This window comes from Eucalyptus grandis, chromosome 3 (assembly GCF_016545825.1).
Source record: "Eucalyptus grandis isolate ANBG69807.140 chromosome 3, ASM1654582v1, whole genome shotgun sequence".
In the NCBI taxonomy this organism is placed as follows: domain Eukaryota; kingdom Viridiplantae; phylum Streptophyta; class Magnoliopsida; order Myrtales; family Myrtaceae; genus Eucalyptus; species Eucalyptus grandis.
In genome coordinates this window covers 72036011-72061236 of record NC_052614.1, presented here as the reverse complement: position 1 = coordinate 72061236, position 25226 = coordinate 72036011, and the positions used below count along the sequence as shown (strand labels likewise).

Here is a 25226-nt window from a genome sequence, read left to right as displayed (position 1 = left end):
CTCTACCCTCCCCCTCTCTCTCCGACGAACAGGATCGCGACCTCCCTCTCTCTGCCCTCCCTCTTTTCGACCGGCGACCCACAGCGCGCAACCGACGAACCACCGCGCGGGATCGGCGAGAGGACCGCGAGCAACCGACGAACCACTGCACGGGATCGGCGAGAGGACCGTCATCTCCCCCTCTCTCTCTGCCCTACCTCTTTCCGACCGGCAAACCACCGCACGGGATCGGCGAACCACCGCCCCGCCCCTCCGGCTCCAGATCGGGCCCCGACTCATCCGTCCCTTGCTCTTTCTCTCCCCTCGCGTCTCTGTCTGCCCTCCCTCTCTTCGACGGCGAACCAGCGCATGACCGGTGAACCAATATTTTCTCCTTGCGGAGAAGCAACGAAAATATCTTTGAAGTCTACAGCGAGGTAGTCTTACCGATTTCGAGGAAGGGAGACGCTCGTCTTTCGCTCTGAGATATCTGGCTTTGATAGCTCTAGATCGAGGCGTGAAGGGGATCTCATAATTGGGCTGCTTTTGAGGTTCGGACACGACTTGATGTGCTTTAAGGTAACTCCTTTTTAGACATTAAAGCCCATCCGAGTAATTCCGTCTCCTGCAGCCGCCACTGCCGCCTGGGGGTCGCGTCCCCGGTGACCACCGCCTGGGGTGGCGTGACCCGCGACCTAGGCGGCGTTGCCTGGTTCGCGCGCCAGGCGACGCCGCCTGGGTCCACGCGACCTCATGCCGCCAGATCTGGCTTCCGCGACCTCAGGCCGCCCGATCTGGCGATCCGGAGGTCAGATTTGGCCTCTGCGACCTGAGGCGACGTTGTCGCCTGAGGTCGTGCCCCCAGCGGCTCGACGCCCCAGGCGGCTAGATCTGGCCGTTCGGCCGCCGACCGCTGGATTTGATTTTCAGACAAAAGCCATTACAAACGTAAGTTTTGTCCAGGGTATTTATGCTCAAGTTACTTTTCAATGTTATTTGAGATTAGTAACGTTTCGGAAAACCCTTTCTAAAGCGGAAAGCCCATCCTCTCTGCATTACTTTTCCAGATGAGCCGGATAGTCTATTACATTTTGATAGAAGAAAATAAAGACATTTGATTATTACTCATTGCATTACATCTAACATCCTTAAAAGCATGCACAAGATAACATGTGAAATTCGATTGACTTTTTCAAAATCACGGTCGTCACAGTTATTGCAGATTTTTCTTACTAAGTTCCCCTTATTCAAATTGATAGCGGTTGGACTCGTTAAACCTGGTGGAATTTGATAGTTCTCTCTCTTATTTCTCACTTTCTGTATCTTTTACATCTGGCCTCTCTCTTGCAGAACAATTCAAGGCTATCATCTACAGTCTGCACTCGCTTTCTTTGTTCATTTCCCTCTTGAAAGTTCTCACCGAGGCTTGTTTAGGGTCTTCTCTCTCCGATCTTGCACCTCTTTTCGTATCTCAGCTCGCAGAAGGTAATCTTTTTTTCATCTCTTATTACCGTGTCATGTCTGTTGATTTGTTGCGGCTGAACTAGTGAGTTTTGGGCTCTTTTTGTCTAATTGGGGTGGCTGCTACCGTGGGGTCACCAGCTCATAATCGACTTACGTAGAAAAGCGAAGCCTTTGCTTTCGACTGTGTCTAATCATGTGGCCTCTCTGTCTCATTGTTCGTTTGCATCGTAATTCAGCGTCGATCCTTTGTTCAGCTAGAATGATTTGGAATGCGAGCGCGCTAAATTCTATTGCGCGCAAAATTGCCACTATTCACCTCAAGCCAAGGACCGTCTTTTCATGGATCGTGAGGTTTCTTTTTCTCTGATAGTGTAAGATCAATTAAATAAAAAATGACATAGAAAACAAAAAGTAATAGACCGGTTCATGGCAAGTTCCAAGATCAAGGGGATTCAATTTTCAATTCCGAAAATTGAGAACATGTTGTGATAGGTAGGTTTCAGGGTTTTGGTCCGGAATCCACACACTCTGTAGCCAATCACCCATAAAAGCAAGTACTCTTTTGATCAGATTTTATTCACAATTTTGCCTTAGACAATTATAGGACATTCTAGACAAACAATATGTTGTCTTCCTCGAATTACTGGACTATATAATCCTAAAAAGTATATTGCCTTTCACCTCTAACTCATTTTCTTCCTTCAAAGTTTTGAAAATTGACGAAGTTAGTTACCCCAAAAAGGGTAAAAAGAGGTTGAATTGAGTAATGAAAAGTATAGTTCACACGCATAAGCGACAATAGGTATTATGCGAAGGTCAGAGCATTTTTAACTCTATTGCCACTTTCTTGAACAAAAAATCTCTGTTGCTACTTTTTACCTGCTCTCAAATCAGTGATAGCTTCAATCATCATCACAATACAAGACATACCAAAATCCATGGTATGATGCTTCTTAAGATCTTTTATGTTAGAGAAAAATAAAGTAATTGATCTTTAATGTATACACATGAAAACATTTAAAGAAATTGAACTATACATGTTTATTAGGACACTCACTTAGCTTTATATCTCTCATATCTTTCATCTTTTTGCTACAAACTATAAGTTCATTCCTTAAAATGTAATTAATCAAGTTAATCTGACTTATCACGAATTTAGCCTATAATCCTATTCTACGTCCATTTAATTGGATTAAAAAAACTTTGCAATGATATTCTCAAGGTGGGCCCTCGAGGAAAAAGGGGGCACGCACTGAAGGCCATTCTTTTCAACCTTGGTCCTCTCTGAATTTTCCTCAGCAGTTTCCCTTCATTTTCTTCTCTTCTGCTCCTCCTTCGATCAAATCATGACCTAATTTCAAATTGTTCAGACTAGGGCAAAGTCAGGGCAAGGCAAACAAAGAGACGCACCGTTTCGCTTCAGGTCGTTCCTTTGCTATGCTCGTTGCGCTAATTCTTATCTCTATGCCTGTATTCTATCATCTCGAGAAGAAGAATATGAGTGCAGAAAGAGAGCACTGAAGGAGCATTCACTTCTTCTTTGGTTTCATCTAACAAATGATAGTTCTATTCTACAGATAAGATGTCGATCAATTATTTAAATTTCAAAGTTCGAAGAGAATAGCTTAGTGATGTCATATCGGTTTAAAGTGGATTTGTTGTGCATGAAATTGCTAGTACGTAAGGGCAGCGAGGAACTAATAAAAGAGAAATACCAAAGACCTTTTGTTCATCTCTATCTCATTTCCAAATTCATTTAGAATATGACAATTTGAAATTAAAATGTAAGTCACATTCCTAATCACTAACTAGGCCCTTTCTTCACATCTTCCACACATTTCCAATTTCGTTTGAACTCATTTATCGGCTTTTAAATGATTTATCAAATTCTGATTTTTAATAATCAAACATAAAAAGAACCTTTGCTTATTTTTTTTTTATGAATGCAACTTGCTTGTACACAGACTCTGATTCTTTTATAGTCCAGTTAAGAATTTAACATCGTGAGCGGACCAAGCCAACATCTTTTGACCTGACTAGAGGGTGAGATACAAAAGAAGATGAGGCAAGGACTAAAAGCATCTGCAACTGCTTCTGTTCCATCAATTACAAATTTAATTAAAGATTTTGTGTTGATCTGTTCTTGCTTGGTAAAAGATTTTGGTGGGCCAAGACTTATGGATGGATATGCAATTTTTTTCTTTAAATAATTGGGTAAACATAATTTCCGAGAGTTGGCTGGGCCAGGGCACCCTTAGCCCCTCATTGAATCCACCCATAGTGTCAGGCATTTTGAATGTGGCAGGAGAAGAACTAAACAAGGAGAAAACTCGGGAGGGATGGGGAATGTATACTGCTGAGAGTTGATAATTTAATCAGTGGAGGTTAGGGAAATGAAGAAAATAATAGAAAAAAACCATTAGTAATGAGGGCTGGGATATAGACATGGATGATCCATTTAGCAAGAATGGTTTTCAGAAGGCCTACAATTGCTGGAGAGAGTTAACTCTTAACTTTTTTTTTTTTTGGGGGTTTTCAAAAACTAACTCTCATTGAGATTGCGGGAACGAAAATGCTTAAAGAGAAAGAGTTTGTCTATTCTGGCTCTTCACTTTTCTAATTTTTAAATGAAAATTTCTTATTTAACGACTCACAAATTTGCTATTTCCATTAAACTATTTCCTTTTCAATTGATTACTAAGATTTGATATTAGATTTTATGAATATCAGTAATCAGCACTTTGATGAAGGCAGAGATCAACGTATATGCATGAGCTTTCAAATAGATGCTTACATTAAACCACTATGGAAAATTTCTTAGAGGACCTGAGTGCATATGACCTTAATAAATCTGAACCTTTATTATTATCGAGTTTCATGTGGAAACCACATAATATAAGAGTTGAGATTCATTAGGGGCATATGCATTTGAGAATGTCTAACGAAATATGGGCATCAACATGTTAGCTTTAGTTAGTTTTACATGTGAGCGACATGTTAAATTTGTAACCAACCAATAAGAGAATAAATGAAAATCTCCTTGATTAGGAAAGTCTGCGCATCTAGAGGATGAGGTCCATGGAAAAGAGAAGATGTGCATTACTCTGCTCCAAAACAACAACTTGTAATATTGGATTAATCAATAGATACCTACCTAAGAAAACTCATTCATTAAACATTTTGTACTGGGAATCGTTGAGAAATCATGTGCTTTCCATGTAGCCTTTTCGCTTTTTTATCTACATCTTTTAGTGGAGTAGGAAGGCATCTTCTCTTCATTAAACGTTTTAGTATTACTGATCGTTCATAATGCATGTGCTCTCCACCAAAGATTAGGAGCCTTGACTATAGGGCATGCATGTTGAGATGAAGATTAGCCATTTCCTTCTTGTCCATGAGTGGACGCAACCCAATGATGTTGCTTTGACGAGAGGGCGCGGTCCATTGGAAAGAAAAGATGTGAATTGCACTCCTATGTCAATAACTTTTACTATTCAATTAGTCAACAGACGGACTCGACCATTAAACATTTTGGATTCGAAATCGTTCAGAAATCATATGCTCTCCTCCCAAAAAGCACGTGCTTTGCCTTTTCATTTGCTTATCTACTTCTTCTTGTACAGCAGGAAGGCATTCTCCCTTCATTTTTGCCTATGGGACTTCCATGGGAAAGGTTAAAGTCTAAGCAAAATAAAAAGAAAAAGAAAAAGAGTGCAGAAAAAAAGGAGCAATGAGGGAGAAAAAGAGAAGGATTGATGAGAAAGAGATCACTAAGACGGCGTCTGCTTCTTCATCCTTACCTTCCATACCCACGGGAGGAGGTAGCGATCAATACGATGTGTTCTTGAGCTTTAGAGGCTCCGACACTCGCAACACATTCACTGATTACCTCTACTGCAGTCTGAGGAGTGTAGGGACTGTACCAATTTCTGTGTTCAGGGACGATAACAGTCTTGAAATTGGTGAAAATTTTAGTTCAGAGATTCTCAATGCCATCACGCGATCTAAGATTTCGATCCCCATCATCTCTGAAAATTATGCTTCGAGCAAATGGTGCCTCCGTGAGCTAGTTTGCATCATGGATTGCAAGAAGAGTATGTCGCACACGGTGTTGCCCATTTTTTACAAAGTGCTTCCATCGGATGTGCGGTATCTAAAGGGAAATTTTGGGGAGGCTTTCCGTAAGAAGCTTTTTGATAAGAAGGATATTGAGGAAGCGCAACAAGCCCTTACAGAAGTGAGTTACTTAAATGGATGGGAATCTGAGAAATTTGCAAATGGGTACTCACCTTTAACCTACAATTTTTTTGTTTTTTCTCGTTAACTATTGTTATTTAGCAAAACCAATGTCATATGGATGAACTACTTCCACTACAAGCTTACAAAACATCCCAAAATGTCTCAGTGAATAACCATAATTGCCCACGGACTACAAATACTTATACTCCCTAAGATTTCCTCTGAAAACTACACTAACAACATTTAAAACCTTAGGATCCCTTAGTCTTCCAAAGCTTGGTAACCGCAGGATAAATCGACCTCCTATTGCTTCACATAGATCGTGTCTAGGTTCAACGCTTGCTGTTGTCAGTAACTTTCATTGGGAGGCGATCTATAAGTATAAGTTAATTATAAGTCCTCCATTTAGGTCTGTGGGATACGCAGGCCTTAGAGGGAGAACAACTTCTCCTCCTAAACTTTTTGTAACCAAAATTATTGACCTCCTATCCTTTAGCTAGCGGTGACCATAAACCTTGTAACAAACATTTTATTCTAAAGAATCTTAATTTGCAAGGTGCACCAATTTATCTCATTTCAATAAGATCTATCTATTGGAAGAAAAAGAAGGGGAAAAATGAAATGATTGCCGTACCATCATCCTTCGTAAAACCAAAGTTGTGCATGTTAACTGGTTCCATCCATCCTTCACATATGTTAGGGTGTCTTTTGATGAGATTATGCAAAATTATGAAGTTATGATGAGTTTTGTTGTTTGACAAGCATGAAGGAGAATTAGTGGAAAAAGTTATCAAAACTATTCTGACCAAGTTGAAACGTGATTTTCAGCTTGATGTTTCGGAGCACTTGGTTGGAGTTGATGATCATGTCAACAAAATTAGGAATTGGGCAGACATTCCCGCCAGTCATGCTCGAATGATAGGAATATATGGCATGGGCGGGATCGGTAAAACGACTCTTGCCAAGGTCATCTACAATAAGTTGTCAAATGACTATGTCCATCATAGCTTCATTCCAGATATACGAGAAAAAGTAAAAGTTCACAACGGTTTACCTTATCTACAAAATCTACTAATTAAGGATATACAACCAAATGAACTTCAAGTTTGTACAGTCGATGAGGGAATTAGTTTGATCAAATCCAGATTCAAAGGAAGAAAGGTTCTCATTCTTTGGATGATGTTGATCACCGAGATCAACTAAATGCTTTGGTTAGAAAACGTGACTGGTTTACAACTGGAAGTATCATCATTGTTACAACTAGATATAAAGCTATTCTTGATCAATCTATGTTTGAGGTAGACTACCAGTACGAATTGAATGAGTTAAATGAGGTGCATTCTTTGCTTTTATTTAAAAGACATGCATTACGAATGGGCCAATGTCCGAAGGATTTTGAGGGTATCTCTCGTCTGATCTTATCCACCATGGGTGGGCTACCCCTAGCTATCGAGGTCATAGGTTCATACTTGTATGGAAAAATAGATGAAAACATATGGCAAGAAATGCTAAAGAAACTAAGAAGTAGACCGGATAGAAGTGTCCAAAAGATATTGCAAATAAGTTATGATGTGTTGGAATTTGAACATCAACAGATTTTTCTCGATATTGCTTGCTTCTTTATTGGCGAAGACAGAGAATTTGCCATATACATGTGGAAGGATTGTGAGTTCTATCCAAGACAAGGAATTGAAGAGCTGAAGCTAAGATGCTTAATAAAAATTGATGATCAGGGTATATTTAAGATGCATGATCAATTGAGAGATCTTGGAAGGCACATCTTTTGCCAAGGACAACCGCCTGAGAGATGTTTGAAACCATGGCTCGAAGATAAAGCCTTGAGAAGTAAAATGCAAACGGAGGTAATATATGGCACTCTTCTCTCTCTCTCTCTCTCTCTTAACTCCATACATTAATGTGATCCATTTTAGTCTTTTATCTAGTATAAGCAGCTACCCCTACTCTTTAGAAAAAAATCTATTCATACACCCATTTATGTCCCCCTTAGATAAATTGCGATAATAATTGGATTATAAGTGTCCCAAGGATTAAAAAGTTACGTTATTTGAACCAAATTCATTGATATAAATCACATTCGTCAAAAACTTTAACTACGATTCTACACTGAAAATCTCGTTCACTAAAAGTGCATAATTTTATATCTACTTGAAACTATTGGTAATATGAAAGACTACAATAATTTAAGTAAGACGAAGCATACACATCATAGATGAGATAAATGGAGATGTTTTGAATTTTTGTTCAAAACGGTAATGTACAACATAAGCCAATTATAATAACTAATAATTAAGCAAATCAGTTATGCTAAAAAAAAATTTCGCACTCATCACAGGTGCTTGCTTTCTAGTACGGTCGAATGTATTGTGGTGCTCTTATGAATTAGGAAATCAATGTTTGATACACTTTTATTTTATTTTTTTCCATTTTGATTTAGAAGATATTCCTCCCCCTACAAGGTATATCTATCCCTTTTCATTCTTCTCGTGTCTTAATAGCTATGATGGCAAAAATCACCTTAAGAATCATATAGGGAAAATCCTTACAATGTTTTTAAGGTTGTATCATGTTGACCTTGTTCATCTCATAGATTTAGGTGTGCGATAAAGAGTGGATTTTCTTATTTTGCTTTCTTTGCTTCTTTCATTTCTAGTTTTCTTTTCCTTCGCTTTTCTTAAGGAACATTTCTTTCCTCTCCAAGTTGTTTTATATTATTTATATTCTTGTTACAATGCCCTTTTGTGCCAAAAACCCTCGACAAACTCGACAATTTAGAGGAAATGTCATGCTTGTTATTATATCGACACCTTTTTCTTTACCTTATAACATTTTCAGCATGCAGTCAATTTTGAAAGTAAGTTTAATTTTTACTTAGATTGTCAATGTTCATGTCGTTTCATTATTTTATATTTTTCATTTAGAGAAGCCTAGTAGGTTCATGACTGATTAGTGGTGGGGAATTAACCTTTGCAATTAACCAAGAGAAGTTGGGCAACGGAAAAAGCTTCGTTTATTTTTTATTTAATTTGAATTGGTTCGCTCATACCATTATAAAGAAGCACATTCTTTTGTTGATTCAATAACTATTCCTAAGGGAAATAATATTGACCGTGAGTTTTTCACTAGTTAATATATAAAGTACAGATAATGACAAATGAGTCAAACCATAAAATTAAACCCAACCGAGAAAGAGAGAAAAAGAATTCTATCTTTGGTTTGATAGTATTCATGAAAGTTCATGTTTCACAAAACAAATGTGTGTTTTGGCAGTCCAATTTATTCATAACATTTCCAAGAAACTAACGAAAAAAATGCACTTTCAAGTTATGTTGATTAGTCGATAAATTTTTTTTTTTGGATGTTTACTTATATCTCCTACCCTATTGTATCTTTGCATTTGGCCTATAAATAGCATTCCAAAAAAAAAGAAAAAAAAAGAAGCAAGATAATGCTTCCAAAGCAAATACCATTGTCACAAAAGATCATGTGAAAGAAGAAATGTGTCAAGTGTTGTGAAATATGGATCAACGAGTCGTGAGCCCATGCCATGCATATGCACAAAACTGACATGAACAAATTTAGCGTGAAGATATAACTATAGTATCCTTATCTCTATTGGAAAAGCACATATAGATGGACAAATCATGTTCTTTGGAAAGACAGTTATAATTTATAAGTTGACAGTTCTTAATCTTTCATTATAGTAATTCCACCAGGAAAAACAAAAAACTCATTATAGTAAAAATTCAGGCGGGAAACCGCATTCAAAAGACATTATTTTTTTTCCCCCAATAACAATGGACATACTTCTCTTGGATGGAGTGCACAAGAAAACGTTAAATGCGCTAAAAATCGAATTTTAAGGAATTTAAAAAGATATTAAATGAAATTGCATGAAACGGAAGTGCGATCAAAGGAAAATTACGAGGAAAGTCAAAGATGAACTTTGTTGTGCCGTGCCTGTCCGATCTTACCTTCGAATACCCCTTTTATACCAATGCCTCATGTCGACCATTCTGTTTCTAGGCCATTCACATATAACTTCCACAGCATCATTTGTCACATGCATCAATTGTCTCCTGCGTTACTTGCCACATACATCCTATGACCCCTAGTCCTATACTATTCTTTTCAAGGTAGAGATTTCTCTATTATTCTCTTAACCTAAATTTTCTCAAAATCAAGTTCATTATGAATCCTATCATTTAAATGAATCCATGGACTATTTTCATCATTTAGCTCTTAAAAGGGGAAACCACCATCATTAATCACAATTGCCCACTATCTCTTTTAAGAGGGAATTGCTCATCATTTGAAACATCAATTGGTGTCACCTGCTCAATCCAATATAAATGGTGTGCATAGTGGGGTCATGTCTAGTCTTTATCTAATATAACATGATACTATAATTATAGAAATGAGATTGTTGTCACTTTAGGTCCCTTCCAATTTTACTATTATTTAAGGATTTGCCTACTAATAAAAAGTATGGCAGAGGAGTGAAGTCTCACTTTGGTAGAGTACTCCTTCTCTAACCAACACATCCCCCACCTTTAACGGCTATATAATATTCTCTTCATCAACATGTTGTACCATCCCCAATTTTTATCACCATTCTCTTTTTATTTTTAAGAGTTTTAAGTTACAAAGTTCACATAAAAATAAGCATAATATTAACATAACATGCGTGTAGCATGTGTATAGAGTATTGTGGACATTAAGCAAAGTCCATTTACAAAAATAATACCTAGGTCGAATTTTGCTTTTTACATGTTACAAATGCATTTTCTTGAATAGGTCGAGTGAGGGGCACTACTGGCTTGAAATTACTTTGTTCTAGAAGTGCATGTTAACAGATGAGTGCTAATTTCTACTTTCTAATTCACCTCTTGAGAAGCATGCCCATGCTAAAAACGAACGTCAATAATTTACTTCAACATATCTCTAGAAAACCTATTTGACAAAACTGGGTACTGACGGCTACCTAAGTTCCATAATGGTGAAATACCCCATTAACTCTCATTGCCAGGTGGGACACCAGCTTAATTAAGTCCGATTGGACGGTCCAAACAGGAAATTATTTGCACTTAATAGTGCAAGGAATCAAACCCATATCATGATACACAAAAGGGCATTCTTTAACCACTAAATGAGCAGCGTGGGGTTGCCTCTCAAACATTTCAGCCAAATCTTTTAGAAAACTATCAACTGTACCTTATATTGCTTTTGGTAAATCCTAAAGAACCTAACCATAGAATAAATTGCAAAGGAAAAATAACTCACTAGACATGTCTCCTTAGTGCCTAACTGAGCGTGGCCCGGTGCCCGCTGTGATCCAGAATCGCACGCCCAATGGAGCGTGACTAGGTGCCCACTTTGATCCAGAATTGCATCTCTAAGCTGTTCAAGCAACTGGGTCTTGCTGGAGGCCCAGCCACCGACCGGTAGCTTTGGCTACTTGCGATCTCTGTTATGGGCAGTCTGTTCCTCTGAACGTTTACGCCATGTCAATGTGTAGATTGAGTGGCGGCTTGATTTATTTGTGGTGAATCTCAAGATGCTAATTCAATAGAAAGTTTAAGATTTCAAATTTCGATACTTGAACGTTATCCAATACTGTCACTGATCAGCTAAGCTTTCGGGGTAAAAATAATAAAGTATTGTTGTTAATGTCAATCAAGCCGTCTGGGATTTTGTCACCATCTTCTTCCAATTAAATGATCTCCTTTAGCAACAAAGTTTAAGCGGTACTTTTGACTTATAAGATGCGAAAAGAAATGGTGCCAGTCTTGGGAAATGGACATACGTATCTTCACTTCTCTGTTTAGGTAACATAAGTAGATTTTTCCAGAAAGTTTCGTGTGGTAGAGTTTTCCAAAAGATGTTGCCCAGCATCGACAAACCTACTGTTCCATACGTTAAGACCTTAATCTAACTATAACACCATGTAAGGAAGTTAATTAGTTCATTTTTAGTTGGTCTAAAGCCATCTCTCTTCCAATTTCTGTCAAAATCTAAAATGTTATTCAAATGCTAAAGGTGTATTGCTAAAGAATGATTAAACACTTAATAACACTAGTTAACAAATTGAAAATCTGGTGCTTGCTTAGCTACTTAACAAGTGACCCATGGGTACTTTTTAACATTCCTATGTTTTAAAAGGTTTCATGTATTTCCACTCTAAGAAAAATCAAAGCACATGCACTACAAAATTCCAAAAAAGCAAGAGGTAAGAATTGAGGTGTTTCGTCTTGAATTTTTTAAAGCAAGAAAAAGTGTTCTTTTTATTTAAAATATTGTTTGAATTTTAAAAAAAATTATCAAAATACTGTGTGTGTTTATTTGTCAACATTTATGTTTGGCAATGGGTAAAAAGATGACAAATTGTGAAAATATGGGGTTTAGAAAAGCAAAAGTAAAAAATTAGAAGTCGATTCAAACACTCATTTGATTGATTTGATATGCAGCGTTTGGGGAGTAGCTTTGATTATTGGCCCCATGGCTGTTCCTCTACATGCACAAGTGAATTGTTTGAAAACTTACCGAGCTCAAGGTTCCTTTCATTTTGCTGGACGACCATAAGTGGAGACTTTAACGAATTGTTTCCTGAATTAAGATGGCTTCGATGGTTATACATTGAACCCGATATATTTTCTTCAGCAATCAATTTGCATCTATCTAAATTAGTGGTGCTGGAATTGTCACAAAAAACAAGCTTACAGATGATTGGGGAGGATGGAGTTCGATCATGGTAAGATGGAAAAAAAGACATATTCTATGATCTTTGCTTTGTTTTGTTTTGTCGATTGAACTCCTTTTTGATAGCTTTTTCTCTTTTGTACAGGCAGCAAAGCAGCTAAAAGTTCTCAACCTTTCATATAGTCGGGAGTTAAGATATACTCCTAATCTCTCAGCTTTCACGAAGTTGGAGATTCTCATCTTATCCAACTGTTACAAATTGAAGCAAGTCGACCCTTCTATTGGCAAACTCAAGAGCCTCATTTCCTTGGACTTGTGTAGATGTCGTAATATGAGAAAGCTACCAGAGGAAGTGGGGGAATTGCAAGAACTAAAAGAACTCCTTTTAATTTCTATTGGCATTAGAAAGATTCCCATGTCAATCTATTCTCTGAGGAAGCTAGAGAAACTGGCTATCAGATCTTGTCGTTCATTGGTTGAAATCCCTCTCGCAATTGGGAATCTTTCGTCTCTCCAATACCTTGACCTCAATTTATGTTCATCATTAAGGAAAATCCCTCATTCGATTGAGAATCTTTCTTCTCTCAAACGACTTGAACTAGGTGGTTGCACGTCATTAACAGAAATCCCTAGCTCAATGGGGAATCTTTCTTCTTTGGAACTACTTGATCTAGCAAGTTACAAGTTATCGAAAATCCCTAGCTCAATTGGGGATCTTTCTTCTCTCAAACAACTTGATCTAGAGAGTTGCGAGTTATTGATAGAAATCCCTAGCTCAATTGGGGATCTTTCTTCTCTCAAACAACTTCAACTAGGGTTTTGCTCCTCATTGAGAGAAATCCCTAGCTCAATTGGGAATCTTTCTTCTCTCGAACAACTTTATCTAGGGGGTTGCATGTCATTGACAAAAATCCCTAACTCAATTGGGAATCTTTATTCTCTCGAACAACTTCATCTAGGGAGTTGTGTGTCATTGACAGAAATCCCTAACTCAATTGGGAATCTTTTTTCTCTCAAAAAACTTAATCTAGAGAGTTGTGACTTATTGATAGAAATCCCTAGTTCAATTGGGAATCTTTATTCTCTCGAAAAACTTGATCTAGGGTTTTGTGTGTCCTTGATAGAAATCCCTAGCTCAATTGGGAATCTTTCTTCTCTCCAACAACTTGATTTAGGGGGTTGCGTGTCATTGACAAAAATCCCTAGTTCAATTGGGAATCTTTCTTCTCTCGAACAACTTGATCTATGGAATTGTGAGTCATTGACAAAAATCCCTAGCTCAATTGGGAATCTTTCTTCTCTCAAACAACTTAATTTAAAGAGGTGCGAGTTATTAATAGAAATCCCTAGCTCAATTGGGGATCTTCTCTCAAACAACTTTAGCTAGGAATTGTGTGTCATTGAGAGAAATCCTTAGCTCAATTGGGAATCTTTCTTCTCTCGAACAACTTGATTTATGGGGTTGCAAGTTATTGACAGAAATCCTTAGCTCAATTGGGAATCTTTCTTTTCTCAAAAAACTTGATCTAAAGAGTTGCGAGTTATTGACAGAAATCCCTAGCTCAATTGGGGATCTTTCTTCTCTCGAACAACTTCAGTTAGGGGCTTGTGTGTCATTGAGAGAAATTCCTAGCTCAATTGGGAATAATTCTTCTCTAAAAAAACTTAATCTAAAGAGTTGTGAGTTATTGACCGAAATTCCTAGCTCAATTGGGGATCTTTCTTCTCTCCAACAACTTCAACTAGGGTGTTGTGTGTCATCGAGAGAAATCCCTAGCTTAATTGGGAATCTTTCTTCTCTCGAACAACTTGATCTATGGGGTTGCAAGTTATTGACAGAAATCCCTAGCTCAATTGTGGATCTTTCTTCTCTTGAATAACTTCAGCTAGGGGGTTGTGTGTCATTGAAAAAAATCCCTAGCTCAATTGGGAATCTTTCTTCTCTCAAAGTACTGGACTAGAGGCTTGCAAGTCATTGAGACAAATCCCTAACTCAATTGGGAATCTTTCTTCTCTCAAATACCTTAACCTTTACAGGTGTTGTTCACTAAAAGAAATTCCTACCTCAATTGGGGATTTACCAAATTTGCAAAGCATTGGGGATTTTTGACCTTGAATAGTTACCCATTGCTATTGGATGGTTGAACAAAATGCCAAAGGCTATTTCTTGAATCTTGTGATAGTCTAAAAGGGGAAATTCCAAGAGAAAACGATGACTTGTTTTCACTCATGATTCTCAATATCACTGGCACATTGATATTTGACCTGCTAGAAAGCATCTAGAATCTTTCTTCTCTCTAATGCCTTGACTAAGAGGGCTGTAAGGAGCTCGATCGTTGCTAGAGCTTTCTTCCTAGGTTGCCAGAGCTTTTTAGTCCTATTCCACTTGGAAGAACTTCATTTTTATGGATACGATCAACTCGAGTATGTGCCATTGCTTACCTCAAGACATTTGAAACTTTGTGTTGACTCCTGTCCTAAGTTGATATTGCCTGAGCTTGATGGATTCTTGGAAGAGTTGTCAATAAAACACTACAATTCCCTTGAAAGAATGGACCTCTCACAATCGAATCTTTTGAAAGGATTGGACATTGAGGATTGCGATAATCTAGTTGAAATTTAGGGCCAAGGTAAATTGGAGTTCTTGGAGACAATACATACATATAGCTGCAAGTCCATTAGAAGGCCGATCCATCCGAAATTATGAGGGCTTGAAGTGATTAAATACTTGCTATTGCGACAATCTAGTCGAAATACAGGTCCTGATAAGGTGGAGTTGTTACAGATGTTCAATGTCTTTAATCATGGTTCCATCGAAAGATTACTTGACCTACGATGCTTTTGGAACTTGAAAGAGTTGAATATCAATGGTTGTCATTATCTATGTGGTGTGAAGACTCAATTCCCAGTCTTACATAATTGCAAGAGTGGGGAAGTCGGTCCTAGAAGCTAACATGATGCTTCAGCCAAGATCAAAATTAAATCTGACTGTGGTTCTTCATATGTTAGAAGGCGTTGTTCATCTGGTAAGATTCTTCATCCTTTAACAACTAGCATGAGCGAAAAGTGTAATACTTTTCTAATAGATATATCTTTTAAGAATTATTTGCTCGACGCTTGGTATCTATTTGATCTGGATTTGCCTAAATATATTAGCTGTTGATTGCATCATGGCAATGTTTTTTCAGCTAATCTTCAATCGGCAACTGTTGCAGATAGATTGGCAGCTTGTGAGGCAACAAATGAAAATTAATGACATAGGTAAACAAGAATTACTTAGTGATTTACAGTTTCCCTCTCGGTAAACCCAAGATGAGAATTTTTCATCAAGAGGTTGATCTTCTGCAACTCAATTTATAAATTGCACGCCAGATCCCTTTTTTCTCTATGTCTCACACTATTATTTTCCTATAAAAAAATCCTGCGCCATTTTGAACTCCTTTTGTGAGCAATTTTATGTGTCAAATTTGACTATTGGTAGATATCCTGTTTAGGACAAACAGCTCTCAATTTTTCGTGATGATGGGAAAGCCTGTCCATTGTTCATTCGAGCATGAATTCCCAGTAAGGAAGAGAAATTGAGCTAAAATAAAAATCAAGGTTCAATTTTTTTCTGGTGCGTGATTTAAAAAAGTAAAAATTAGTTTTGGCTAGCCTTTCTCATCTATGATTGTAGGCAGGCTGTCCATAAACAATTGTGAGACTATTGAAAGATTATCAAGCGAGATAAATTGGTGCTACTTTTGTGACAGGTCCGGTTGGTCTATGTAATGATCAAGGCTTACTTTTGGACTTCAATTCAAAGAGCTGTATAGATGACCTTTTGCATAATTGGGACAATTTTTTGCTTGCTCTGTAAAACAAGCTAGGTGAGGAGCTTAAGATTTTGCTCATTATTTTGCATCCCGTTTGATCCTGATGTTGTCGTGGAATCATTTTATCAAATGATTGATTTGGGTCTAGCTAACTTGGCTAAGGCAATTCATAGTCCATACCAGAGAACGATCAAATGAAGAAGAGGGATTTTGCTGAGGTGTCATCAGCAAAAGCTGAAGGCTAGCTTTTGTGCGACCTCGAACAGGCTCACGGGCCAATTGGAGTGTCCAAAGGATGTTTTTTATGCTTGTGAAGATCAAAGCACTTGATATGGTTTCATCAGCAATAAACTGAATGATTGTGAATGTATTTTTTTTTTTTTTCAGTTGAATCTACTTTTTGTATGCTCATTAGGTTCTACCTCTATTAAGCAAATACATGCATGCTGATTTTTCTACATGTTAACCAGATGCAGAGTTCTTTGATGCAGTCGTATAATTCCCAAACTCAGTCAGGCTCTGCAGATAGAGGTATGCACTGCCAGTCCTACCATAACTGTGAAAGAGTGACTTGTGTACTTATATTTAATTGAATGTGCTGTGTGCTTGTTAGGTTCTACCTCTCTATTAATCGAATATGTACGTGCTGATTTTTCTGCATGTTACCCTGATGTGGAGTTGTTTGATGTGGTCTCGTTCTAATGATATCACTTTCAAACCCAATGAGGCTCTGCAGATGGAGGTATGTACTACCAGTTGTATCATAATAGAGCAACTTGTGTGCTTATTCTATATGAGCTGTGAAATTTCACCAGAAATCCGTGAACTAGGATGCATGATGACAATCTCCTCTTTTTCTGTCAGTTCATAATATCTTTTGAATGTTGTGATAAAGGTCTCTGATACGACGAGCTTAAATCTCATGTATGCAGCATTAAATTTGTGAAGTTAAATATAGCCTCCTAGCAAACAATTCCGTATTGCTGATTTCACTAATTGGATATTGCAAAATAACCAAGTAACAAGTATGCCTTTCTATTCTGTAGTTTGGGCACTTTGCCTTTTCAGCATCCGTTCTGTTCATAAACACAAACAAAGATGATGGTGCTAATTGCTGACTTATCTTCTGTTAAGTCCGTTGTTCTCTATTTCATTGGCTGATAATGAATTCTATTGATTGCGATCCAACTGCGAATTAATCAAAGACCCCTGGAATGTGTGGCAAAATTAATGTCCCCAGATTTTGGTGTTGATAGATGAGATTCATTGAAGAGGTCACTCGTAGATTGCCAGAATTTGGACCAGGTCAAAATAACCTTGTTTATATTGATGGACTCTCAAGTATATGCTTACTCCTTTCAACTAACTTTAGGTTCTTCATTCCAAATTCATCTAAAAATAGACAGAACTAAGGATCCATGCAGCCACACCTTTATCTCTCTTCAAGATGATTGGAAAGTGTGACGCATTTTTACTCTCAACCATCTTGTGTAACACATGCATCGCCCTCATTTTCTGACCATCTTTGGCAAGTGCCCGGGTGGAGACTAGTTATAAGTCTTCTAAGGTTGAATTTGTTAGTGTTCTTAACTTTTGATGAAATATCATAAACAAACTGAAGTTATCATTCATTCTTTTCCTGAATCTATCATGAAGTACATATGTAGCTAGTAGAATTATAATTATTTTCAAAATCCCATGTGACAACAGCTGGTTGGAAAAGTTAATGAGTGTGAGACCCAAATACAGGGTTTACATTTGATGATGCGGTTCAAACTATAAGAGACACACCTTCGGGTCGTACAAAATTGCCTCAACTGAGTTGACAACAAAATTGCAGCTACCACTGCTACCGGGACCTTCTCATGTGGACTCCACTGCCACCTCATCTGTGGTTTTAACTGGTATGATGACTAATTCATGAAATATTTGATATAATGCCAAAGTGCTAATTTCCAAGTCCCCTTCATTTATTCAGTAAGCTTGCACAAGTTCAATTTCCTTGCTCTCGTATCAGCAGCAGCATCACAAAGTCCGGTCTTCCAATTGCCAAGGAAACGTTCCTTTTTTAATTCTTTGCAGGGGTTTATACCGATAAATTGTTGTTACTCCCTGCAATAACCGCCGACGATCGTGGTGTACATGGTCACATCTAGCTCTCAGCCTGTGTCTTCCAAATTCTTCAGCAATCGAACGGCTTTTCCAGTATCGCCAGTTCTGCACAATCCCTCATCATGGCTTGGCATGTGGTTATATCTACCTCGATTGTCTGGCCAACACTTCATCCGCCAAGCTCATGGCTTTGGCGATTCTACCCTCTCCAACGAGCCCATTGATCAAAGTGTTAAAAGCTCGCAGTTGTGGGTTCAAGTCCAAGTTTGACCATTTTACACGAAACTGAGGACCCGAGATCGGATCTTTTCAATTGGCAGAGGTAATTCATCAAAACGTTGCGAGTAGAACTGTTGGGAGTCGTTCCTTTCAAACCCGTCCGCTCGATCATGTCAATGGTGACAGTGTAATGCTTCATCTTGGCCCCAACCCCCAAGAGTTGGGCGAAACAGGGAGGTAAAGTCAAGAGGGTTCACTCGAATCGTCCTCTCCAAGAAGAATAAAGCATTGTCAGCTTCCACCAATCCGCCATTTCTGCATTTGTTCACCACAAAGGTCACAAGTTCAGATTGATCCATTGAATCACTCACTCCAGCAGTGGATGGGCAACCGTGGGAGGGACGTGAAAGAAAATGGTTCAATGCAAAGATGGGATGAGAAGTGAGAGGTTTAGCGAGATCGCCAGATTCTTGAACAAGACGGTGAAGAGCAGAAGTGAAAATGGATTGATTCATTATCATTAGTTTTGCCAAATTTTCTCTCGAGTTCAAGAATCCACAAATTGACGTGATGGCGTATGGAGAGGATAATTACTAGGCAATTCGATCACTGAAACTTTAGATGTCTGATAACAACATAATTTTCGGTTCAATCATTGAAAACTACTTGATTGGCAAACTGAACATTTCTAGAAACGCTCTGATCGATTCATTCCCGTACTCAGCAATTGAAGAGAGGTCAGGATGCATAATCATGCTCTTATACTGTTGTGAAAACAACTATGAAATCCACATGTGAGACCAAATCCGAATGGATTGAAATCTCACACGACGAGAACGGTGAACACTAGAGGAGTCGAAGTATTGCCTGTCAACATGAATGTTTCTAGTTTTACTACTATCGGCCCAAAAAATGAGAAAATAATACTAACGTTTTCTACTATTGTCATTATGTGTATAGAACATACTTTTGACTTTATACCAATTTAACAATTTGTTTTGGTCTATTCGATGCTTTCTTACTCATCGAATGAGGCAGGCACCCCGGCTCACATGTTGCAAAACGAATTTTTTTTATATGATTTTTTGGGTTGGATGGTTTACATATGAAGTACGTATCTCTTTGTGTTTTGCATATGAAATACGTACTTCACGAAGGAAAATAATAATAATTTTTTTGGCCTTGATGACATAGGATTACTCAACCAGTGGATAAAACTCTAAACATCTGAGATGGATGACGAAGCTAAATCAATAATTTATCTTTGAAATTGAAAGTGTCTTCTTTTTGTGACTAGCCTTTTCATGTTAGCTTTATCATCTTGTCGTTCAATTGAACAAAGCAGGCAACTAATTAGAAGTGCTGCTCTGCGAGGACATAGAAAGACAATAGTTTACGATTGAAGTAGACAGGAATCTGAAAGTTATGAGGAAATAATTGATAAAAAGAGAAAATGAGAAAGTCCTTCGTATGGACATTCATAACAGGTAATTACCACTAGATAGGCAATATTTAGGAGGATAGAGTTTTCCGTTTTACATTTCTATTTCAATGTGCCATCAGATTCGGTAATTCTAGATTTAATTCATATTGTGATTCCTCTCATTCTTCATCCTGATCTCTTTTACGTTATTTCAGTTGCTTCGTTCTTGTACACCAAACATGCCCTTATGGTTTTTTAGTGTAGGCATGGGTAGTTTGTTTTCTTCTTAGATATTTTTGCTTCTTGGAATGAATGTTGACAGAGTAGAGTTTTCTCCATCTTGCGATTTGGGTATAGTGCTTGTGTGGTGGTGTTATGAGAAGGAAGTTTCACATCGGAGATATGATGTAATGCAACGTTGTCGACATGAATTTTGATGAGAATGCATCTAGACCATAGAGTAGTCGTATAGGAACTTAGGAGACATGATGTAACGCAATGTTGTCGGCATGAATTTTGATGAAAATGCATCTAGACCATAGAGAAGTCGTATAGGAACTTAGAAAACTCTGTGGCAGCACAATATATGATTTCTTTGATACATTTTCCTGCTGAAACTTGTTGAAAAAAGGTATCTGACTTTGCATGTCACGCCTCGAACTCTAGGCATGCGCATATCCCTCGGTGGTCAATTAAAAATACGACGTTCCAGGACACGTCGCCGACCCATTTATTTTATCTTTCAATTAAGCACATGCGGAAGCGAATTAAATAAACACCCAGCCAACAAACATACACAGGGATAGTAAAAACATGCTCGTAATTTTTCACAAACTATGCTTTAACCTTAGGAGTTTATATACACAAGTTTGTCCCTGGACCCCTCCGTCTCAGGCTTTGGATTCTCCATGACACCGTCTGGGATGTCGATGTCCATGGGGTGACCTACTTCCCCATCCTCCGTCCCGATGGGCTGTCCATCAAAACTCTGCAAGGGATCCTCCCGAGCACTGTTGCACTCGTTAATAAATCACGCCTTGAAGCGATGAGGTACCAAATTAGAGAGGCCCTCATTGACCCAAATAGTAGTCACCACTAACTCGCGAGTCTGGGTGGTCCTGGGGATAGGGAAGAAGGTAGACTCTAATTCCATGTCCCATGGAACCCCAAAACGGATTGGACGTATCTCCATACTAAGGACCTGAAAAAATAACCACGACAAGGTGAGATAAAAATCTCAGCGAGTCAAAACCCTAAATCCCGATTATGATGCAAATTCGTCATGAAGGCGGTTCTAAACATGCACCATGCAAAACTTACCTTGCCTCGGCATGTCCTTGCATATTAGCACATCATATATGCCATTATAAATACAACAAGTATAAACAATAACCGGAATACCAAGTTCTCACTCTCCAAACAGTTGCATGCTTCCCGATTATAAAGTAAAACCATTTTGACACGTCCCATAACATATCAAACAATTTTGCCCCATAATCAAGCGCAATACAACACAATCGTCCCGCTCCCTTGGGCACGACAACGTCTAGCATACCCCGCCTAGACAGCATTCCATAAAAGAGCATCGATCCGGCCTCCATCGCGACTCGGCATCTCGGGGGCATCCAAACTTAATCAGGTATCATCCCGTGTAAAATGCATTAGGACGAGTTCCAATAAGTGACCACACGAGCACATACTTAGCCAAGAACACCATGTTTTGTGTTCAAATACCTCATTTTCAAATAATGAACTTGATCAATTTTTCTTCATATTAAAAATTCCCGGTAAAATAATCGTGCGTGGTCACGTGTTCGAAAGCGAATCGTCAAACTTGGTACACTTCCATTTTAAAACTCTACGGTTTTATATAGTACATAAAAGATTGGCGTTCAAAAATGACACTTGGCATTTTTCCATTTAAAAGCCCATAAAACCAAGTTTTATACTAAAAATCCATAACTACCAAATTCATCCACGAGAACGAACGTAAAATCTACGAAACGGCTAATCCGTCACTAATTACGCTAATTATGATTAATTAAGTAAATTGCGATTAATTAAGTAAATTGCAATTAATTAAGCTAATCTAACTTAATTAACCTAACCATGGTTAACTAACCTAACCAAGCTAGTGAACACTAATCTAGGATTAACTAAAGTAATTCTCATTAAGGCTAATCTAACCCCCTAAGCGTAATTAACAGCCTAATCCAAGATTAGAGAGTTAACTCATGGGATTACAACGGCGGCAGGCTCACGGCGATGGCAACACGACAGTGACGAGAACTTGAGATAACCGCATCTCGAGCAAAGGCTCGGCGGAGGTGGGGGCTGGCCTACAAATGCTCGGCCAAGGGGGCTCGGTTTGATGGAGCTGCTGGTCACAGGTGTTGTTAGCACGGCTGTGAGGTTGGGATGAGGTGGTGCTGTGACCGAGATGGGTAGCTATTCGGTGGCTATTGGCGGTGGAGCATCGGCGTGAGGAGTTGCTTGGCCGCTGGTGCTGGATGGTTGGGCGACTGGGCAGTTGCTGGTGAAGGCATGAAGGTGGAGGGCTGGGCTGGTGGGTTGATGGTGTAGCTGGCAGTTGGTGTTGTAGGCATGGAGGTGAGCGTGAAATGTGAGTGATACGGCAACAAGAAGATGAAGAAGAAGATGGAGCTAAGGGAGAAAGGAAATGGAGAAGAGATGATGAAGATGGGATGCTCGGCTGCAGCAAAAACAGAAAGGAAATGGCGTGGGGAGAGCTGAACTTGCAAGCATGGGAGAGAGAGAGAGAGAGAGAGAGAGAGAGAGAGGAAGTCAAGGGACTAACAATGAGAAAGCCGTGAATCGGAAGATTCAATATTAATTGTAGTGGAACTGGTAGTCTTCGTTTCCGGTCGATAAGCTCGAATCTGAAACATAGAACGTGTATAGGTCTCCTGTAGTAATTCTTACAAAAGCGACAAGTCTTTCGAAAATGTCGAAGCGAACCAGGTAAAAAAAAGAAATTTTGAGAAAATAGAGGAAGCCAAAAAGAATCCAATTCTTTTTCTTTTTGTTGAAAATCTAAAGCGAGAAATCATGAGCACCCGACCGTAGGTTTGAGTAGACATCTTTGTTGGTGACCGACCTCCAAGCCTTGATCAAGCTTTTTTTTTTTTTTTTTTTTTTTTAAATTCAATGCCCCAAGTTGCTGCCGAGAGGGACGAAGAAACCAATAAAAATCCTAGGGAAATATCTAATAATCATCACAAATGCCCCAAAGTCTTGTGGCCAACCAATCCTAATTTGGCTCTAATTTTACTAAAATAAACCATTTTAGGGGTAGAAAAATCCAATTATTCAGCCCATCCGAATTTCCTTTAATTTTCTTATTTGTTCGAAAATCGATTTTCCTGCAAAATTTTCGGACTTGACGAAAATTCACCGAAATATGAGACGACATCCTATAAATAAGTTGTGACACGCTTGAACGTCCGATTCTCAAAACCAAATTCAATTTCATGGTTAAAATCGACCGAATGTGACTTTAGTACGACTTAACCTATCAGATAACTTTTAGGAGTTTTAACGCGTTTGATCCATGGTCGATAATTTTCGATCCATGTTTGTACATCTCTGAGTCGTAGACGACTCTCGGTTGTCATAATGTTGCGAGGGTTCAATCACATGTCTCGAGTATAATATCGATAGAAAATTGGGTTATTGTCGTTCGACGCGAATATCATAATCGTGCGGAACCACCCGCAATTCGACTACATGATTCCATCAAATCGACCATATCTATTCGCTAATCGATTTATAATGGTGCTGTATTGACCCTTGTCGATTATTATGGTTGAGTGGTCGATTTCTGATCGAATTCTTTAGTTTGTCGCGTTTATATCCCTTAACGACCTCACATAATAGATTAGTTACTCGAGAGTAATCAGTTCCGAGTAAAATAACTATAAGCGCGTCGATGAAATAACTATTTAATATATTCACAACCAGGGTCAAATTTCGGGATGTCACAACTTTTCTCCTCTTATAAAAATTTTGTCTTCGAAATTTAAACCATTACAATTCTTCCACAAAAAAGTGGGGGTATTGACGTCTCATCGATTCCTCGCTTTCTCACGTGGCTCCCTCCGTTCTGTGGTGTTATCAAACCACTTTAACCAAGGGGATTGTCTTGTTGTGTAGCATTTGTTTATTTTGATCCACTATCCAAACCGGTTTCTCCACGTATGACACTCTCTCGTCCATGTCTATTTTCTCGAAATTCAGCATGTGGGTTGGATTAGGTTTGTACTTCCTCAACATTGACACATGGAAAACATCATACACTTGAGCAAGTCTTGGCGGCAACGCAAAATGATACGCCAAACTCTCAATTTGCTCCAAAATTTCAAAGGGACTGACGTATCTTGGGCTTAGCTTTCCCTTATTGCCAAAGCGCGAAGTACCCCTCATTGGTGACACTTTGAGGAACATGTGCTCACCTACTTGGAACTCTAATGGCCTACACCACTTATCTGCATAACTTTTCTGACGACTTTGGGCGGTCTTAAGTTTATCTCGAATGACTTTGACAGCGTCGGTTGACTGCTGAACTAACTCAGAACCTGTAATTTTACGTTCTCCAACTTCATCCCAGCAAACAGGAGTTCTACCGGCTCTGCCATACAATGCTTCAAATGGTGCCATCTTGATACTCTGCTGATAACTGTTGTTGTAGGTAAACTCAACTAGATGAAGCTGTTCCTCCCAGCTTTGTTTAAAGTCCAATACACAAGTTCACAGCTTGTCCTTGAGGGTTTGTATAGTCCTCTCGGACTGGCCATTCGTTTGTGAATGATAGGCCGTCTTTGTCTTCAGTAGCTTCATTCCCAAGGCAGTTTGTAAACTTTTCCAAAAAGCTGCCGTGAACTTCGGGTCTCGATCTGGCGTGATCGTTACCGGCACTCCATGGAGACGAACTATCGCATGTACAATTCAACATAACTGTCCAATGCAAAGTCCTTTCGTACGGCGATGAAGTGAGCAGATTTTGTGAATCTGTTGACTACAACCCATATGGAATCATTACCTCGCTGACTTCTCGGTAATCCCATCACAAAATCTATTGTGATATGTTCCCATTTCCATTCGGAAATCTTGAGAGGTTGCAAAAGTCCTCTAGGCTTGCAATGCCGTGCTTTCACTTGTTGACACGTCGGACACTTGGCGACATGTCTGACGATATCCACTCTCATACTGGTCCACCAATAGTGTTGACACAGATTCTG

General features: G+C 38.8%; 3 protein-coding genes and 1 long non-coding RNA gene across 13 annotated transcripts; 3 read left to right on the top strand and 1 right to left on the bottom strand.

Annotated features, from left to right (window-relative positions):
* LOC104435060 (toll/interleukin-1 receptor-like protein) lies at positions 1-6742 on the top strand. 4 transcript variants are annotated; one of them, XM_039310404.1, is made up of 4 exons: positions 1-558; positions 1330-1464; positions 5070-5724; positions 6511-6742. In XM_039310404.1, the coding sequence occupies exons 3-4, from the start codon at positions 5174-5176 to the stop codon at positions 6599-6601; spliced, it is 642 nt and encodes a 213-aa protein (XP_039166338.1). In that variant the 5' UTR covers positions 1-558; positions 1330-1464; positions 5070-5173; the 3' UTR covers positions 6602-6742. The 4 variants fall into 4 exon arrangements, 3 of the variants coding, with proteins under 3 accessions (XP_039166338.1, XP_039166339.1, XP_039166340.1); XM_039310405.1 differs by having other exon boundaries at positions 5067-5724; XM_039310406.1 differs by lacking the exon at positions 1-558 and adding an exon at positions 584-927.
* A 139-nt stretch (positions 6743-6881) lies between these two features.
* On the top strand, positions 6882-13930 carry LOC104435134 (disease resistance protein RPV1-like). The gene is made up of 3 exons (XM_039310403.1): positions 6882-7544; positions 12168-12451; positions 12545-13930. Exons 2-3 carry the CDS (start codon positions 12449-12451, stop codon positions 13784-13786), a joined length of 1245 nt encoding a protein of 414 aa, XP_039166337.1. The 5' UTR covers positions 6882-7544; positions 12168-12448; the 3' UTR covers positions 13787-13930.
* Positions 13931-14274: 344 nt separating this feature from the next.
* LOC104432309 lies at positions 14275-19496 on the top strand. 7 transcript variants are annotated; one of them, XR_005549987.1, is made up of 7 exons: positions 14275-15425; positions 15588-15660; positions 16152-16268; positions 16685-16745; positions 16893-16956; positions 17964-18118; positions 18297-19496. It is a non-coding gene; the product is annotated as an uncharacterized LOC104432309 (long non-coding RNA). The 7 variants fall into 7 exon arrangements; XR_005549985.1 differs by having other exon boundaries at positions 16828-16956; XR_005549983.1 differs by adding an exon at positions 16388-16581 and having other exon boundaries at positions 16685-16956.
* Positions 19497-24102: 4606 nt separating this feature from the next.
* Positions 24103-24645, bottom strand: LOC120292113. Its single transcript, XM_039310014.1, has one exon. The coding sequence runs from the start codon at positions 24643-24645 to the stop codon at positions 24103-24105; it is 543 nt and encodes a 180-aa protein (XP_039165948.1).
* Between the last annotated feature and the right edge of the window lie 581 nt (positions 24646-25226).